The 18,336-nt window shown below is 39.0% G+C and overlaps 1 protein-coding gene across 1 annotated transcript; it reads right to left on the bottom strand.

Annotated features, from left to right (window-relative positions):
- Positions 1-12,077: 12,077 nt before the first annotated feature.
- Positions 12,078-17,089, bottom strand: UBE2N (ubiquitin conjugating enzyme E2 N). The gene is made up of 4 exons (XM_044679165.1): positions 17,039-17,089; positions 14,535-14,781; positions 14,230-14,370; positions 12,078-13,791 (listed from the first exon to the last, which is right to left on the bottom strand). The coding sequence occupies exons 1-4, from the start codon at positions 17,087-17,089 to the stop codon at positions 13,751-13,753; spliced, it is 480 nt and encodes a 159-aa protein (XP_044535100.1). The 3' UTR covers positions 12,078-13,750.
- Between the last annotated feature and the right edge of the window lie 1,247 nt (positions 17,090-18,336).

The raw sequence follows: 18,336 nt of genomic DNA, 5'->3' as shown, positions 1-18,336 counted from the left end.
AAGTAAAAAAAAATGCCTTAAATGTATCTTTGCCCTGAGGTTGGGAATAGAATTAGACTAATAAAGACATGCATTATTGTCTTTTAAAAAGTTCTAGCCTGTTTACCACCCCAACCGACTTCAGACTTAATCACATTCCTTAAATTGGCATATGTTTGCATTCTCATTTGGCCCAATTCCTCTGAATCAGAAGAGGAAAAGTTTGATTTTGAGTTAATTTCCACAAATTGTGATGGAGAGTTTGGGAAGGTGGACCAAGGAACTTTCAGAACACAGTATTTTATGGTTACTAAGAAAACTGATGTCAATTGTGACTCCCCAGGTAAGAAAAGCCCTTTAGAAGTGGAAATAATTTAATGCAACCATCTGGAAACATGCCCAATACCTTTAAAAATAAAATTTGTGATGCTAAGGGTATTTTTTCCTTAGGGCTCAGAATGTGGCAGGTTTAGGTGTGTTTGTAGAGGTTAAAAACTTATTCCATAAAGGTTCCATAATGAACCATTCAAAAGATTTTGAACATCATGTCCCATTCCCTTAGTTTTTAATCCTGTGACAGCTTATTTGCTCACTTAAGCAAGCCTGAAAATTTAAAGCAAAAAAGGACATGTGTATTCTGGCTCATCCAATGATTACCCACCTACCCCACCTTCCAAATTTTATTTATGCCTTTAAAGTCATTTTCTAATATACTCAACCCGTTAGAAACCCCAGTAGAAAAGGGGACATGAAACTACATCCCTGAGTAACATTGCTCTATTTCCCAATTAAATCTTAATCTGGTTTCCCACATTTGACACCTGTTCTAAACCTCTCCTGTATTTTTCAAGTTTTGATATCATTTGCTTTTATATTGTGTTGTCTTTTTCCAAATTTGCAACAAGCATTTTTCTCTTCCCCAATTTGGGGATGGTGGTAGAGCCAAACAAAATGAATTCCCAGTTTGGCCATTTGCCTTATTTTGGATGCTAAATCCAAGCATAGGCTTCTGGCATCACAGTGGTCATTGCATTAATCAGTTCTTCACTTCGCATCAGTTCTTTTAAGTCTGAAATTATCTCTTCTGACACAGTAACATTCCTACATTGTGAGGAACACAATTTGTGTTCCTCAGACTAGAAGTGTGGCTTCTATTCCTCATTTTTTAAAATTGCTGTCCTATAGTCTTATTAGCTTTCTGATTTGGAGCAATTTTTTTATCTGGCTTTTAGAAGCTTGGATTTCTTCCTTTGAAAACTTGTTTATCCTCTGATCATTTACCATTGGGGAATGGCTCTTCTAAATTTACTGATTCTTAATCAGATGTTTGTAGTTTCCCAGCTTCACTTATGCATAAGACTTAAAAGTATATTGAATAGGCTTTAGGAAAATAACTTGAAGCCAGGAAAACCAAACCAGGAGGCTTTTATGGCAGTGAAAGTGGGGAGTGATCTGGTCTTTTCCCAAGGTGGTGGCAGTGTCAGGAGACAAAGGGAGCAAACTATCCTTTTTTGATCATGAACTCTTCCACTTACTCATCAATCTGAAGATTTCTTCCTCGCTTCTCCATCATTTATACAGTGATCTTTTGTAGGACATTATCCTGGTATAATGGTCTAATTACATTCACTTCCTTACTTATTAGCAAACCTTTTCCTTACAAAAAATATTTGTAAAAGCTCAGCACACCAAAACATTGTGTCTGGTCACACATGCAACATTCTACATGCCTAATTCCTTATCTCTTGAAATTTCATTGAAGATACATTCATAGTCCTTTAGTCTGAGATGTTACATCCTTCCTGGGACCAACCATTCATGGCAAATAATGACTTCATTGTACACATTTTAGCAGTATTGTTTCCACATCTATAGCTCTCAATTTCTCCTTCACCAGTGGATCCTGCAATTTCTTCCATATCCCAATTTGTTATGCCTGATTATTTTGATATCTTTTGCTGCCTGACATCATTTTAGTTTCCATGGTGGTGGGTGCAATTTTATTCTCTAGTTCACATCTTTAACTATTCCTAATCTACTGCCACTGGCTGGTGTTTCATTCTTTGCTAGTATAAAAACTGCTGTTTTGGCATGGTGAGGTAGAGTTCTGGATGGGGAGAGGTCTGGGATTCAAGTACTGCCTTGCCTTGATCCATTACTGCCTAATGTTGGGCAAGTCCTCTAACTCCTGTGCTCTGAATAGTTTTCATTTCCTTGCTCAGCAATCAGTTCTGTTTTCTCAATCACTGATGATACTCTGATAGATTTGGGAGATCATTTCCCTCTTTGGTGATCTTTTATAATTTGTTGGTGGCAAGATCTTGACTGTAGGCTTCCATAGAGAAAAGTAGTCAAAGGCTATGAATAACCTGTTTAGAAAATGGTTCTTAACAAATGTATCCCCCACAACCCCCCAGAATTCTGCCTCCAGGCCCTTCCCTAATTGAACACCACCACAAAAAGGGAAATCCTAACCTTTAGTCAAGTATATTGGCCTTATCCAGAAATGTTTCTATGCTTGTTCACCCATTTTCTCCACCCCACATCCCATAGCAGTATAAGAGCAGGTTCGTGTTTAGCTTGTTAACTTGAGGTAAAAGTCTCATTTTATATTTGAAAACTTGCACACACAGGTGGCTTCACGAAATGATTCTCAGGAATTTTCTCAGGGTAACATTCAGATTATTGCTACTCAGAAAAACAAATAGAGGGTAAAATCCTCAGCAAAAACCACAAGATCTCTGACACTAGTATTTTACTCAAAATGACAAGTAGGAAGAAGTACAACATTTAAAGGCCAAAGTTTTATTTGCTTTTTACATTTTGCACATAAAAGATGGTGTTTACAATAACTTCAAGCATATGCATTGGAATTTCATCAAAGGGGCCAGTGTCCGGATACAGAAATAAGTGGAGTTTCTTTTGAATTATGTGCCATTCACATCGACTACCAGTATTACAGCATTCATTTTTATTGGACTTTATTGGTCCATCGAATATCTTCTTTCAGACATAACTATTTTGCCCCCTTTGTTTAGATTTGTGTTTGCTTCTGTTTATGAAGATGGTCCAAAACACATGAATTACTTTGTTGGTTTTCCATATTTTAGTCCTTGGGATGGCCAAGAGTACTGGGAGAGAGAAGGTTGAAAATGGGGACTAGAACTTTAAAGAACTTTAAGTGTCCCATGCGCTAATGTTGAGATTGAAAACAGTATGCCAGAACAAAAAATGCCATCAGAGCTAACAAGCTGCCCTCTGAACCTGTTGCCTTTTGTGTCCAACCGAACATTAAGAAAAGCTAACAAAGTATGACCCATTAATGAATGCTACGCCGACACATTTTCAAATGACTAGGCTTGATGAGGCCTAGAAATGCAGAGGAAATAATGATTTACCTAAGATTGTACATTTTAGGTCCATTAGAGGTATCTCTTCAAAGGAAAAAGATGCACTAATGAAATGGCTGCCTAGAAAGCTGAGATCAATTAGTTTTGTGCCCTTTGGCAGTCTGATGAAATCTATGGACTCCTCAGAATGTAATTCAAAGAAATGCTACTTTGAGACTGTTGAAAAGGGCTACCCCTACCCAGTTCAGGACTTCAGGTTCCAGGTTCAAACACATGCTTATTAAGCAGAGCTGCTGCCACCTCTAATGATGTGGCTGCCCTCTGTGCCTCTGGCCATCCTTTCCAGTCTGGTGGCACCCATTACTCCACACTCCTACTTCCCTGCAGAGATGAATAGCTAGATATCCATGGGGCCGAGGCACACACTCAGAAAGGGCTTCTGAAGGCTGAACTTGGACCAGGAAAAAAAATACAGCCAGCAAACTAAGTAGCAGGCATCGTGCTGATGACTTTGTAAGCCTGTATTTTTGAAAAATGAATGATGGGGCATAAGCTTCACCGGGGACAAAGTGACCTGAATTGGGACAGAGGGCCTAGATTCAAATCCTAGATCTGTTAGGGAAACCAGAAATAACGTGGTAAAGACAACGCACTTGGAAAGACTTGTGGAATTACATAAATATATTAAATGTTTTATATATAATTTATAATTTAGTCAAATATTATAAACTAAGTCACCATATTCCTTGAAGCTTGGTAATTTCAATAAAAAGGTGAGACAGGCAAATGGAAAACAGGATCTGATAACAAGAAATCAGTGTTCTCACACTCTTCAGGCTTATCCAATTCCTTATTCAGAGCCAGAGGGCACTAGACTTTGAAAGCAATGACCCAAACTGAAATGTATACCTGAAATAGGAAGAGAATGGATCGTACCAGCAAGACATTGCAGAATCAACATCAACAATCCACTAACCAAGCATGTCTCCTAAAAGTCTGGCCTGGGTCCTGGTTCTCTTGCTGGTCTCTGCCCGCTCCAATCCATCCTCCATTCAACTGCCAAAATGATTTTCCTTGAGTGCTAGTCTGATCGTGCCACCCGTCACCTTACATCTTCTATCCCCTTCAGTGGGACTAAAATCCCACCTAGCACAGGAAGCTCTTCCCAATCCCTCTTAAGATCTTTTGTTTCCTTTGTATTCCCAGAGCTTAGCACAGTGCTTGGAGCATAGTAGGTAGTCAAGAAATGCTTATTAACTACAGTTCAACTTGCCTAAACATCAGCTCACAAAATTTTACATACATCTTCAGTGTTTCTTATTGAAGTTTAATTTTGTACAAAGAAGTAAATGTAACCCCCAAGGACAACACTGATTGGTAAAAGCTTATTTGCAAAACAATGGACAGAAGAGTAGGGAGAGGAGGTGGCATTTATGGAAGAGTCATTTGAAAGCCATCCAAGTCTGATAATCACTAGCTGAGTAACCATAAAACCCCCTATCTTCACTGGGCATATTTCCTCGTCTGTTAAACATAGATGATACCTGTAGTACTTACCTCACATGCTTTTGTGAATATTACACAAGAATTTACCCCCAAAGAGATCAAAGAAAAAAAAACTGTATAAAAATATTTATCCTAATTCTTTTATAGTAAATTATTGTGGACTAATGAGATGCTCATCTATTGGGGAATTATTGAACAAGTTATATATAAATATAAGGGAATATACAATTGTGCTACAAAATTATGAAAAGGATGGTTTTGGAGAAACCTAGGAAGATCTATATGAACTGATGCAGTGAGTAAGCAGAACTAGAACGATTCATATAATAGGAAACATTGAAAGATTTGATCGCCATGACTGAGAATGAAGCCTCCTGAAAGAGGAGGATAGACTCAAGATGCAGAGAGAGACTTATTTATGGAGACATCTCGTCTCATTGAAGCGTATGTATTAAGGTTTTTCTTTGGGGGGAAAATACAAATGGAAAAATTTTCAAGATTAATGAAGATGGCAATCAAGTAAACCCTAAAGAGTTAATTATATACCAGTCATGATGACCGAGTTTGCCTGTTTCCTTATAGATTAAGAGAATTAAACTAAATGACGACAGTCCATTCCAGCTCTAAACCGGGATTCTAGCAATTTCTAAAGTAACCCTTTCTCGTCAGTAATGGCAGAGCCAGTAAATCTATGGACCACTTCAGGACCCCCCAAGTACAATAGGAGGAAGAAGAGTGCCGGGACTTGACAATACATGCAGACAAAAACATGTTGGGACCAAGTTTGGGCGGCTCAGTGGCTAGAGTAAGGTCCACAGACGGGAGATCCTGAATTCCAATCTGCCGCTTCTTAGCTATGTCACTTAAGCCCAACTGCCTAGCCTTTACCATCTTTGTCTTGGAACCGCCTACTTAGAATCAAATCCGAGAGGTCAGGGTTAAAAAAAAAAAAGGACTTTGGCATCCATTTCTAAGGTCTCCAAGACAAGAAGTTCAGGACGAGGGTGGGCAGGCGAGCACCCGATCCCGGCGCCTCCTTCCCTCACCTCGGTTAAATCTCGTAGAAAATGGGTCTATGCATACATTACAGACTTGACAAAAATGAGGCCAACAACAGAGCCACGTTCCGATCCAAGATCCACGTGTTTCACGTTTCATTCCAAAGCAGCACCAGCGTGCAGCCCCACCAGGCATGCCGAGCAAAGGCGCCCAGGGCTAGGAGTCACGAAGGGGCGGCTGGGAGCCGGAGGCGGGTGAGCGAGGGGGGCGTCCCGAATCCCCTTCAAGGGACCAACATGAGTGGGAGGGGCACATGACAAGGACCAGAAGACTGAGAAAGGTAAGGCGGAGCCAGTGACGAAGGGCTTTAAAGGACAAGAACGGCTATTTTGTTCTAGAAGCAATAGGGCCTCGGAAGAAGACTCAAAGGTGGGGTCTGCTCCATGCTAAACTAGCCTCGAATCCGCGTTCAGTGTGAGCCTGCCCCCGGCCCCATTCCTCAGTGAGTCCTGATTGTTCTTAGAGGGAAGTCAGATCTGGTGCAGCCGTGGCGCCCCCCCCTCCTCCCCCTTGTTCTTCCGGCTCTTGGAATAGTGTTTGGGTAGCTTGGACCGGGCTGGCACCTCGTGGGAATTCCTTCAGGTGTCACCGGGTTCCTTTTATCCTATTGGCTCAGCCCAGCCAGGGCCAGTGTTTGACTACTTGGGTAGAATTCTGTAGTGGTGCTTATGTAGGCATTCCTAGGAACACAGAGATGGTGTGCTGTAGTTATTCTGAATGCAATTTCCTTTTCTATCTCTTGCTTTGGGGACTTTGTGGATGGCTTATTTTGTATGCTGACGCTGTTGGCTATTTGTTGGTTTTCTGGTTCTTACTGCTCTGGGTAGCATTTCTAGGACAGTATTCAGTAGCAGCGGTGATAGCGGGCACCCTCCCTACAGAATGCCTGCAGAGGCGCCATTTATGACTGTTTTCCTAAGGCTGCATTCTAGCCTTGGTTCATGCCGCGGCTTTCTTCGCCGCCGCCCCTGCACTCCTGGCCTCAAAGCCACCGATGATGGCGCGTGAGCCCGTGTTCATCAGGAGAACATTGAGACCAGACAAGCCACGCCCCCTCCATGCCTCGTCCTGCACGGACGCCATCGCAGAGCATTCCCTATCCTGAGTAAAAGCTCCCAGGCAGTGAGGAGCGCTCCCATCTGGCTCCAGTCCTTCCCTTTCAGCCCCGCGGGCCCCACGCGGCAGCCATCCCCTTCCGTCCTGCGCCCAAGCATGGCCTGGACTTGCCTCTTGCTCCCTAATTCCTCCCTCCTTTCGAGGGTCACCTCAGTAACACTTCTTACAGGGAGGCCTCCCTCCTTGAACCCCACTTCTGGGTAGAAGGCTCCCTCTTCAAGTCATCTCATATTTACTTACTAGTTTGTCTGCACCCTCACAGGAGAAACTCGAGGAAAATATTTTTTCCTTTGTAGGTCCAGCACCTCACAAATGTCTCTTACATGGAAGGTGCTTCATCAATGCTTATTGATTTAATTTCGCAGATGACACGGTACTGATTCGGTCCAGTTCCAAATGTCAGAAAGCCTCATCAATGCCGTCCAGCATCGCCTGACAGACTGGCCTAAGCACCCACAATAGGAAAGGCACTGAAAAATGCTTATTTCTCAGATTACAACTTGCTGCTCAGCAAGCTGACCCATCAGTATAGATTACCCTGGACAGCTCTGCAGACAGACAATGAACAAGAGACCAGAACTGAATAGGCAGAGACCAGGCTGGATAACATTTTGGAAAGGGTAGAAAAAAGACCTTTAAAAGTTGGTCAGTCTTGCATAAAAGACCACCCCCCACACACAATGTTGTAGAGCTGCCTCAATGACCTCAGAAAATCAAAATGGACAGTAACCTAAAGAGCAACAGAAAGATAGAGTAGACTCTAGGCAGTCTGCAGCATATGAACAATGATGACAAGCCCAAGATGGCAAACTAAGGCACACAAGCCTGGGAAAGAGGGTGGTTAATTTGCTAAGAATGATCATCGCAGTTAAGACAGCGGTAATCAAGAAATAAATACAAAGAGAACAAGGCAGTGCCCCCCATCATGGGTAAGACCTTTATTCGGGATCTGCAGAAAGACACGAACAAGAATTGCAAAGGTAAATGGGGCAGGAAGGTGCTGCGATCTACCCTAGTGAATGGATGTCAGATCCAGAAGACATGATGTTTTTCAGCACATAGCCTAATTCACCCCAATGAGGTCTAATTTTTAGGCCTAAGACTCACTTCATTTTTTTATTTTTTTGGGTCCTCACCTTCCATCTTAGAATCAATACTATGCATTGGTCCAAGGCAGAAGAGCAGTAAGAGCTAGGCAATGTGGGTTAAGTGACTTGCCCAGAGTCACACAGCTAAGATTCATATCTGGTACTGAAACCATGATCACATAGAGTAGAAGTAAAGAATTTGGAGAGGTTGCCCTGGGTTGTGAGCACGAGAGGAACCAGATATAACAAAGAATACCCACATGTGCTTTGGGGTCAGGGCACTTTATCTTTTGTTAAGTCATGAACTACTCTCAGTCTAGGGACGCCTAGACCCTTTCTCAAATTAGTATTGTATAAAGATATAAAACTAAATATACGAAATTAAAAGGGAAAACGATTTCTTTGAAATGCAGTTATCAAAATAGTTAAAACAAGTCCAACGGGACCTCAGGTAAAGAATCCTCACTAGGGCCTGAGCTTCCTGACTTGTCACATTAGTCTTTCCCATTAGGAAGTAATTCTATATCTTATCAACACTTTTGGATATGCAGAAAACAGTCCAAAAACTGCCAAAGGAGCCAGCCTGTTGAGGTACATTCCTGTAATAGCATGGCTAGTAGGATCCTCACACACAGCCTGAGGAGACCCGAAAATCTTTCTGAAGTAAACATATTTTCTCTAATTTACAAACAGAGGGCAAAATCCCAAGCACTGAGTGACTTCTCCATAAATATTTAAGTGCATTTAAAAAGTCCCCAATACAGCACTCAAAATTACTTTGCAATAACTTGCCTTGAAAACACTGTGCTAGATTGTGTGTATGTGCACATATGTGTGCACGCACACGCACATACATTCTGAAACATGGTTTGACTAATTTCTCTCCACATTTTGGGTAGTTTTTCTTTCTTTCTTTTTTAAACCCTCACCTTCCATCTTAGAATCAATGCTGTGTATTGGTTCTAGAGCAGTAAGGGCTAGACAATGGAGGTTAAGTGACTTGCCCAGGATCACACAGCTAGGAAGTGTCTTGAGGTCAGATTTCAACCCAGGACTTCCTGTCTCTAGGCCTGACTCTCTATCCATTGAGCCACCCAGCTGCTCCCTATAGCTTTTCTTCTAATGTAAATGTAAGTGGGGTCTGAGAGTTAAGAGGTATCTTGAAACTAACTGAATATATCATTATGAGGCACATAAAAGTAAGCTCAACCTATATCCCTTAACCCATAGGCTTCTTAATGACAATCACATACAAGCTAATACTTAGCACATTACAACTACTCCAATAAAATTATTGGTCTGATTAAAGTATTAACAGGCAGCTGATCTCTTTACAACAAAACTGATCCCTGAGGAATTTGGCATATTGCAAATGTCTTTCTCAGTCTTGTCCATAAGCACACTTACCATCAAATCTCTACCTTCTCAATCAGTTAACCCTTTAACAGCATCTCAAGATGACAAATGTAAAGAGATAACCATTACTGCCAATGGAATAAAAGGCAGGCGGCATTTTCATTTAAAAGAGTGAGGAAACAAAATAATTCAGCATTTGGTTCTTGAAATGTTATGCTAAACCATTTTTTTAAATGCACTGTAAACAATACATCTGTTCAGGAAAAGCCATGTGTTGTTTGAAGCAATATGATTTTAAAAGCTTTTCAATAAGTGAAAAAATAAAAAGATTTTAACTCACCGGGCTACTGTGATTTTATTAAGCCAGTTTGGATTGCGGATGTGGCCGATTCCAAAACCTGGGGGATTGTGTCAGATATAATTGAGAAAGGAGTGCCCCTTCAGTAACTAAGTCAATGAATGCCCCATAGGAGTAATTAAAGGGGAGATGGACTCATGAAATCCAAAGACTTTTTTCAAAAACAAAAAGCCTAGCAATTGAACAGGCGTTTTCTTTAGCTGTTGCTGTTAAGAGGAGATTGTGGCAGAGAGGTAATGAATCCAAGAAATGACTGGCATTGTTGTTCTGTCAACTGAAATGGGATCCCCTTGATCACCAATAACTTGAACCACAAAGTGCCCATATCCACCCTTAAAATAATGTCAACTAGTCACATATGTAAGAAGAACCATCTATGTATTAAAAATATGAAGTGAAGAAAAAAACTAAAATAGCAAACATTTTCACGTCAGCAATGATTCCATATAATCTGCTCACAGAGGTAGAAAAGTGGTTCAGATTGAGAAATGGAACTGTACCAGCTCTGAAACCATTGGGTCTGTTTCAAATTTACAGTTAAGAAAGCTCTGTAATCAGAAAAGCCAACTGTGAGAGCAAATTTTCAACTTAACATTTGTGAGGCAGTTAATAACAACCCACTATTGACACGGTCCTATGTGATGACAAGTTAACTGAGAAACAACTGTGAACCACTGATAAAAAGATTACGTAAAATTCCAAAGGAAATTCCAGGGACTATTTCAAAAGAACTTGGTAAACTGTTAGAATGAAAACTAGTTTTTCCATTTTCACATTTAAATGAGGCTTTATGGTTTACAAGATACACTCCCCACAAATATTCCAAGGGACAGATTATAGCAATCTAATATTTCTTATGTAGATTGGTTTCTATAATTTACAGCCAGAGCTGCATCTTTATGACTGAGAGATATGTATTCTTGACCTCAAAGTCTCCCATCCACTAAAGCACTTCTCATCCCCCTTTATGAAGAAGCAAGGCTCAGATAAGTTGTGACACAAGCTAAATGGAAGAGATGGGACTTGAACTCAGGTAAACTGGATTCTAAGTGAGGAAGACTTGGTTCTCACTTGAAGGTTCTTTTTCACAAAGGTTTTATTTCTCCCTAAAATAAGAAGCATCAAAGCTCCAGGAAACTAAAAACCAAAAAAGACCACTGCCCATGGTGAAGACTTCCAAAATCTCTAGAGCTCAATCCACTGTTTTCAAAATGGCACACTGAGAAGTGGAAGTCAAATATAAATTCCAAAATAGCAAATTTCCTTTCCCCTCCATCTAACACAACTAAAAGCATACAACCAATTTTTGTGACATAAATAATCGACCCAATCTCATATGCCATTTATTTTGAATTCTGGTTTGAACTTGTAGCTAGTCAAACTAATCCTCAGATGAACTCAAGTTTGAGTTCTTGGTAGAGGATGCCAGGGAATTTGTACTGGATGACCCGGCTAAAGACTAGCACAAAGAAGAAAGGTTTATATGCCATGTCCTTGTCAAAAGATGATTACAAACTTCCCAGGTACAAACCCCATGGTACACTATAAATAGATTTTCCTTATTCTAGAGCAGGGGTCGGCAAAATATGGCTCTCAAACCAATTAGGCTCTTTCTGCAGGAGCCATAAAGTCCATTTTTTTTTTCACGCGCTGTTACAGGAGTGGCACTGTGAGCACTGTACGGCTCTCACGAAATTACATTTTAAAAAATGTGGCGTTTATGGCTCTCACGGCCAAAAAGGTTGCCAACCCCGGTTCTAGAGTTTACCCATCAGACTCTTCCAGAGTTAGCTCAACTAAGAATGGAGTATACATGGAGTATAAAGGATCAAACTGTAGCTTCTTGGGGGGAAATGAGCAAAACCTTCTGTTTCATTCCCAGTTACCATAGACAATGCCATTCTGAGAATAATGGAAAAATCAATGCCCCACTGAGCTTGTTGGGTTGTGATATTGACTTATTTTTATTTGATCATTTCTGGTACTGCAAAGGTGATAATTCCTTTTAACACAGGCATTTTAAATTACCCGATATGTAAAGAGTACTCATCTGAAATATACGTTTACCTTTCATGCCTGATGCATGTGTGGCACATACCTGTTTCTCTTGGACAATTATCAGTTTTCCTAGGTTGTCATCCACCACATATGTAAATGTTAATTGATAGAAGGGTTTACAGAAACTAATTATGGATTAAATTTCAACATTTGTTAGCATGCAAGGCATTTTGAGGTTTACCAGTTACCAGTCATCAAAAGCATTTGTATGTTGAAAATGTAATTTTAATAGATAATTCTTCATCTTACATAGGAGCACAATAAAATACACCACATTCTGAAGAAACTCCAGATGATACGAGATAAGAGTAGGGAAAATTCAGATGGGCTACATAACCATCACCTTGAACTGCAAGAGACAAAGGTTCCACCTGCAAATTAACATGAACATAACTCAGACCGACTGGCCATATGATTGGCTTAAAAATAAAAATAAATCAAATATGCAGAGTGGGAAAAGTGCAGAGAAAAGGATAGGACAACTGAAAAAAAAATCATGGGAAATCAAATTAAAGAAGGAAAAAAAGGGCTCCTTTACGAAATATCTAGAGGGACCACCAGGAAATGATTATGCAGGAAATCTAAAGATTGATTATATTTTGCTAAAAACGGGGCTTTCAAATGAAGAAACTGTTATAATATTCAATTTAGCTGGTCAACATTTTGTTCATCTGGTTTGTAGGTAAAGATTGTAATAAATGGCTTAGCAGATATTGAATAATTAGCAAATCTATCATTGTTGTCCTATAAAATATAAAAGGTTGTGTATTAAATTCAGACAAATTGGGAATAAAGAAAATAATGTCAATATCAATGCCAAGCATGATGTGGCACAGAAGTTACACATGTGCCAATCACAACTGCTGCTTGCTATCAGTCTTTCCCTGGACGGTAATTTTCTAACATTCTAGGTCTAGAAACCAATCGTCATCTAACTGACCAGATAGTGATAATTCTGTACTCCTTAAGCTTATTTGAATTAACTTGTCAGTCACTGAAGAGATTTCTTTATTCTCAGGGTCAACTTATGAGGACTCATTTAGCAGCATTTTATCACTTATCTGCATCAATGAAAAGAAATTGGCAAAGTCCATGTCTTACTAACTAACTAATGTCAGATGGTAAAGACCCAAACATAAAACGTTCTAGACTAGCTTTAATCTTCAAATACGATTGTCACATCAGGGAAACGAAATAAACACAGCAAAATAAACTGTACAAAGGCAAAGTAGAATAACAAAAAATATTTTACTAAAACATAAGATTTACAGAAGTTTCCAGACAAGCCATACAAAATGGTCACAAGCTTTTCTTGAAGGGAAGTTTCTACACTTGACAGCAGAATCACGATATTAGTGAGGGCTGTGATGTTTAATGTTCCCATTTTTGTTCAAACAACCAAGCTTGTCCATCTACAGCGTCTAAGGAGTTAGACTTGGCTAGAGGGCATATTCTAAAGTACAACTGGTTAGCTGCTTTAACCAACGCAATTAGCATCACCATAAAAAGGGAAAAGGAGCCCACAAAATTGGAAGGAAAAAAAGACACACCCCTGCAGCTAACCGACAACTACTTTCATTCACAGTGCTTATACTTAAACCATGATGGGAGAAATGAATAAAAGCAGAGCTGGGCTGCTACTGCTTTTAAACAATTCACAACAATCCAGATGATACTTCTAGCCTCTGCTCATGCGTTACAACAGTGAATCAGGACAAGACATAGATTTGCTAATGTGCATTTAATCACCAAAGGACTGAAGATGGTCTGGGTTTTTATTCTGTAATGTTTCTAAGACTGTGTCCATTAAATGCAAACAAAAAAGGAAGAGGTCTTGGCAGAACAGGAGAAGTGATGCACACTTGATGTTGAGATTGAATTTAAATATTATTCATGGCATATAGCCTAGTCCATGCTCTGGCTGTAAAGAAAAAACAAACACGCAATCATAGATTACTTAGTTCGATATACTATTTTCCATCAAACACTTTAAATAGGAGAGGTACTTTAGTTGGAGTTGAAAATCTGAAATTCATATTTAAACACATTGTATTTCATTAAGTAGATGAGTACTTTCTATAAACTGAACAGTTTTGGATACAGAATACTCTGATACATTTATAACACTACACAAATGGTCAGCACTCAGATACTTGTAGAAAGGCACCCAATTTAGAGGCCAAATACATTTGAAAATAAGTTTAAGTAAACACTTGGTTGTATTAGAATGTACATATAAGTAGGCCACCAAATATGCTCAGAAGGTTGTCTGATGGTCTGTTTTGGAGTGACAAGACATGATCCATGCTAACGTAAAGTCCAGAATGTGTGACCCAATACAATTTCATATGGCCATTACCTGTTTCTATGGCTTGGGCTTCATTGGTCTTCCACTGCTCAGCTACATCATTTGCTAATGGATCATCTGGATTGGGAGCACTTAACAAAGCTTGGATTGAAAGCAGCACTGTACGGATCTGCAACGCTGGAGACCATTTATCTAAGGAGACATTGGTTCGGATGGATTATAAAAACATAAGAGGAGCCCACAATATTCATGTACTTTTCTCTCACAGATCTAGACATAAACCAAATCAAGAAAAGATACATATGCCACACAAGAGAAAAGGAGAAATGTCAATACTAGATAAGAATGCCACTTACCTTTCAAAATATCTAAACATATTCTTCCCAACTTGTCTACATTAGGGTGATAAATTTTGGTCATGAAACGTACTTTAGGAGCTGCCATTGGATATTCTTCTGGAAGAAATAGTTCAAGTTTAAAAGTCCCTCCCTCAAAGGGGGAATCCTGTGGGCCTGCAATGACCACATGAAAATAACGTGCGTTGCTTTCATCTGGTTCTGCTTTTATCCCAGGAACTGGTTCTGCCAGCAAACGCTGGGTTTCCTAAGAAAGAAAAAACACACAAAAATGTTTAATAAATGTAATTTCATTGGGCACAAGAAAAATCATCAAATTCCTTTCTACAGAATATCATGTGAAAGCAATTCAGGAGAAGTGCTATTATTTAGGTACAAAATATAAAGTTCATTAGTTGTATTCCTTAAACATAAGGCTTTTCTAATATTGAAATGTAACAACACAACTAACTAATTAATTCTAATATTGGAATGTAACAACACAACTAAAGTATATGAGAGTCTGGATGGGACCCCAGAGACATAACATGTTTAAAAATTACCCCAGCTAAATATACATGTTTATTGTATCTGATCACAAATAGCTTACAATCAAAAAGAAAAAAAAGGCATAAAAATCACCCTATAGAAATACTTTTTTTAATGTCCAAAGGATCAAGGGATAAGAGCTTGCCTACACAAAAACCAATACACTGACACAGCAGAAGCAAGGAGTTTTTTTTTTAAGGCTATTCAGAGATTCCCTTCTTAAACACAATGCTAAATGAAGTCATCTAGGCACCTGAAAAAATGCTCTGAATCACTACTGATTAGAGAAATGCAAATGAAAACAAGTATGAGATACCACTTCACACCTATCAGATAACATGAGGAAAAGGAAAATGATAAATGTTGGAGGGTAGGAGGGAAAAGTGAGACGCAAATGCACTGTAGGTGGAGTTTTGAACTGCTCCTAACATTCTGGTGAGCAATTTAGAACTATGCTAAAGAGACTATAAAATTGTGTATATCCCATGATCCAGCTATATACCATTACTAAGTCTACTCCAAAAGAAATGTTTTTAAAAAGGGAAAAGAACCTATATATATGAAAATACTTATGGCAGCTTTTTGTGGTGGCATACAAATGAAAATCAAGGGGATACCCATCAACTGGGGAATGGCTGAATAACGTGGTATATGATTGTGATGGAATACTAACGTGGGAAGATTTACATGAAATAATGCAAAATTAAATCAGAACATTGTAACAGCAATACAAAGATCCAAGACAATTCTGAAAGCCAAATAAGATGAAAATTGCTGTCCATCTCCAGAGAAAGAACTGATGGAGTCTGAATGCAGACTGAAGTTGTTGTTTTTTATTTTATTATTCTTGGAGGTTTTCTTTTGCAACTTGGCTAATGTGGAAATGTTTTGCATGACCCTACATGTATAATCAATATTAAACTGTTTGCCTTCTCAAGGAGGAGGGAAGGGAGAGAATTGGAAGGAGAGCATTTGGAACTCAAAAATGTTTTTAAAATAAATACATTTTTGTTTACATGTAATTGAGAAAAAATAAAAACAAACAAATTGTGGTACATAATTGTGATGGAATACTACTGGGTTAAAAGAAATTATAAGGGAGACAGTGTCAGAAAAGCCTGGGAAGACTTATATGGACTGATGAAAAGTGAGGTGAACCAATACATAGTAACACTGATACTATGATAATCAACTGGGAAAAGCTTGGCTACTCGGATCAAGATAGCATTCCAAAACAATTCCAAAGGACTCAACAATGGAAAATGCTATCCACCTCCAGAGAAAGAATTCTGAGTACAAACTTAAGAATAATTTTATTGCTTTATTTTTCTTCTCTTTATGACATAGCTGACATGGAAATGTTTTGTATGATTTCACACCTATAATAGGTATCATATTGCTTGGGTGAAGGAGGGGCTAGAGAGAAGGAAAGAATATGGAACTCTAAAAAGAAATTTTAAGGTAATCATGTCCCAATATATCTCACTACCAGCAATACTCCCTTGTATAATAAAATAAAACCCTAAGGACACAGTGACATGCTAAATCTCACGTTCTATATACCTATAGTCATTCATCTCTCTAGCTAGGGAAATTCGTCCAGTTTTTATCTGCTCTCTTGAGACTATGATTTTTTGTTCTGCCAGTTCTTCATCAGTTCAGGCAAGTTTTCCCATCTTAAAGTACAATAATAACTCATTACATTCCTATATTACAATTAGTTCAACAATTCCCTAATAGACACCAACTCCCCCCGTTTATAGATTAGGAAAATTGTGGCCAAGAAGTGACTTGCCCAAGGTCATAGTTAGTGGCACAGATGAATTTTTTTTGCATAAAGTTTCCTTTATGCAAAGATCAGTTCCTATCACTGATTTACTTAAAATTCTTCAATTGTCCCCTATAATCTTACTGAATCCGTTTCAAGCTTTTTCTCCTCCAACATATTCAATGCAAACTAGACTTGCCTTACTTACCCTCAAGTTGCTCTTTTTGACTTCAGAGTCTCCTACCCGACCATAGCCCATTCTGTGGCAATGCCACTCAAGCTTCTAAAGCCTCATTCAAATGAGGCCTCTTACATACCTGTTTCCTTTCTTCTTTTCTATATCTTTATCTTGTGTATGTGCAATAGCGTCTACCAGATTGGGTTGGTAGAGGGTAAGGACAAGATCTAATTTTTATTCTTTTTCTCCCCCAACTGTCCAGGTAAGTGCTTGGTGCACAGTAAACGTCTAATAAATTGCCGTGTGTGTGTGTGTGTGTGTGTGTGTGTGTGTGTGTGTGTGTGTGTTTTAAACCCTTAACTTCTGTGTATTATCTCATAGGTGGAAGAGTGGTATGGGTAGGCAATGGGGGTCAAGTGACTTGCCCAGGGTCACACAGCTGGGAAGTGTCTGAGGCCAGATTTGAACCCAGGACCTCCCATCTCTAGGCCTGACTCTCAATCCACTGAGCTACCCAGCTGCCCCCTGTAAATTGCGTTTTCATTTGCACAGTGCTGTGCTCACAGAGGTACTTAATAGATAGATATTTGCTGAGGAATCACCTGGGCTAACCATTGCTGACATACTCAGCATCCAAACATCATACTAATACTAATGGTTACTACTACTTCCCAGAAAATTCCCATAGTAAAAGAGGGAGGGGGATTGAAGACAATATATATAAAGTGAATAAGAATCCTTCCTTTTCGTACTAGCCAACTATTTCATCCTTTAAAAGAAGGAAACTGGTGAAAAAGGAACAAGTTTACAAGTTTCTTTTTCTTTCTGCCATCATTTTTTCCCTATTAAATTTGTTATATTTAACCCCCCCATGATTACATGATTCATGCCCCTCTCCCCTAATCCAGGAGTTAATAAGTAATTCCACTGAGAAATATGTATGTATATATACACACATACACACACATATATGTATATGTGTATAAAAATTTTAAAAATCACTCAAACCCATTTCTATATTATTCATTTTTTTGGGTAAAAGAACAATCCTTTAAAATCAAAACCCCAAATCATATACCCATATAAACAATGATCAATCATATATTTTCTTCTGGATTTCTACTCCCACAGTTCTTTCTCTAGATGTGGTTAGCATTCTTTCTCAGAAGTGTGCTTTTCCTAACAAAGTCAATTACCTTTAATTGGCCTACAATGTTATTTTCTGTGTATAATGCTCTCCTGGTTCAGCTTATTTCACTCCGCATTAGTTCATGGAGGTCTTTTCAGTTCTTATAGAAATCCATCAATTCATCATTCCTTATAGCGCA

The sequence above is a fragment of the Gracilinanus agilis genome, chromosome 5 (assembly GCF_016433145.1).
Source record: "Gracilinanus agilis isolate LMUSP501 chromosome 5, AgileGrace, whole genome shotgun sequence".
NCBI classification, from domain to species: domain Eukaryota; kingdom Metazoa; phylum Chordata; class Mammalia; order Didelphimorphia; family Didelphidae; genus Gracilinanus; species Gracilinanus agilis.
The sequence above is the reverse complement of the archived record's forward strand: the minus strand, read 5'-3'. Positions and strand labels throughout refer to the sequence as shown.

Coding starts and splice junctions, on each gene's coding strand:
- UBE2N (XM_044679165.1), bottom strand. CDS start 17,089: ATGGGCTATGGTCGGGTAGGAGACTCTGAAGTCAAAAAGAGCAACTTG. Junction 14,782..17,038: donor TCAAAAAGAGCAACTTGAGG/GTAAGTAAGGCA, acceptor TTTCTTTCTTAG/GAAACCCAGCGTTTGCTGGC. Junction 13,792..14,229: donor AGCCCAAGCCATAGAAACAG/GTAATGGCCATA, acceptor TTTTCTTTACAG/CCAGAGCATGGACTAGGCTA.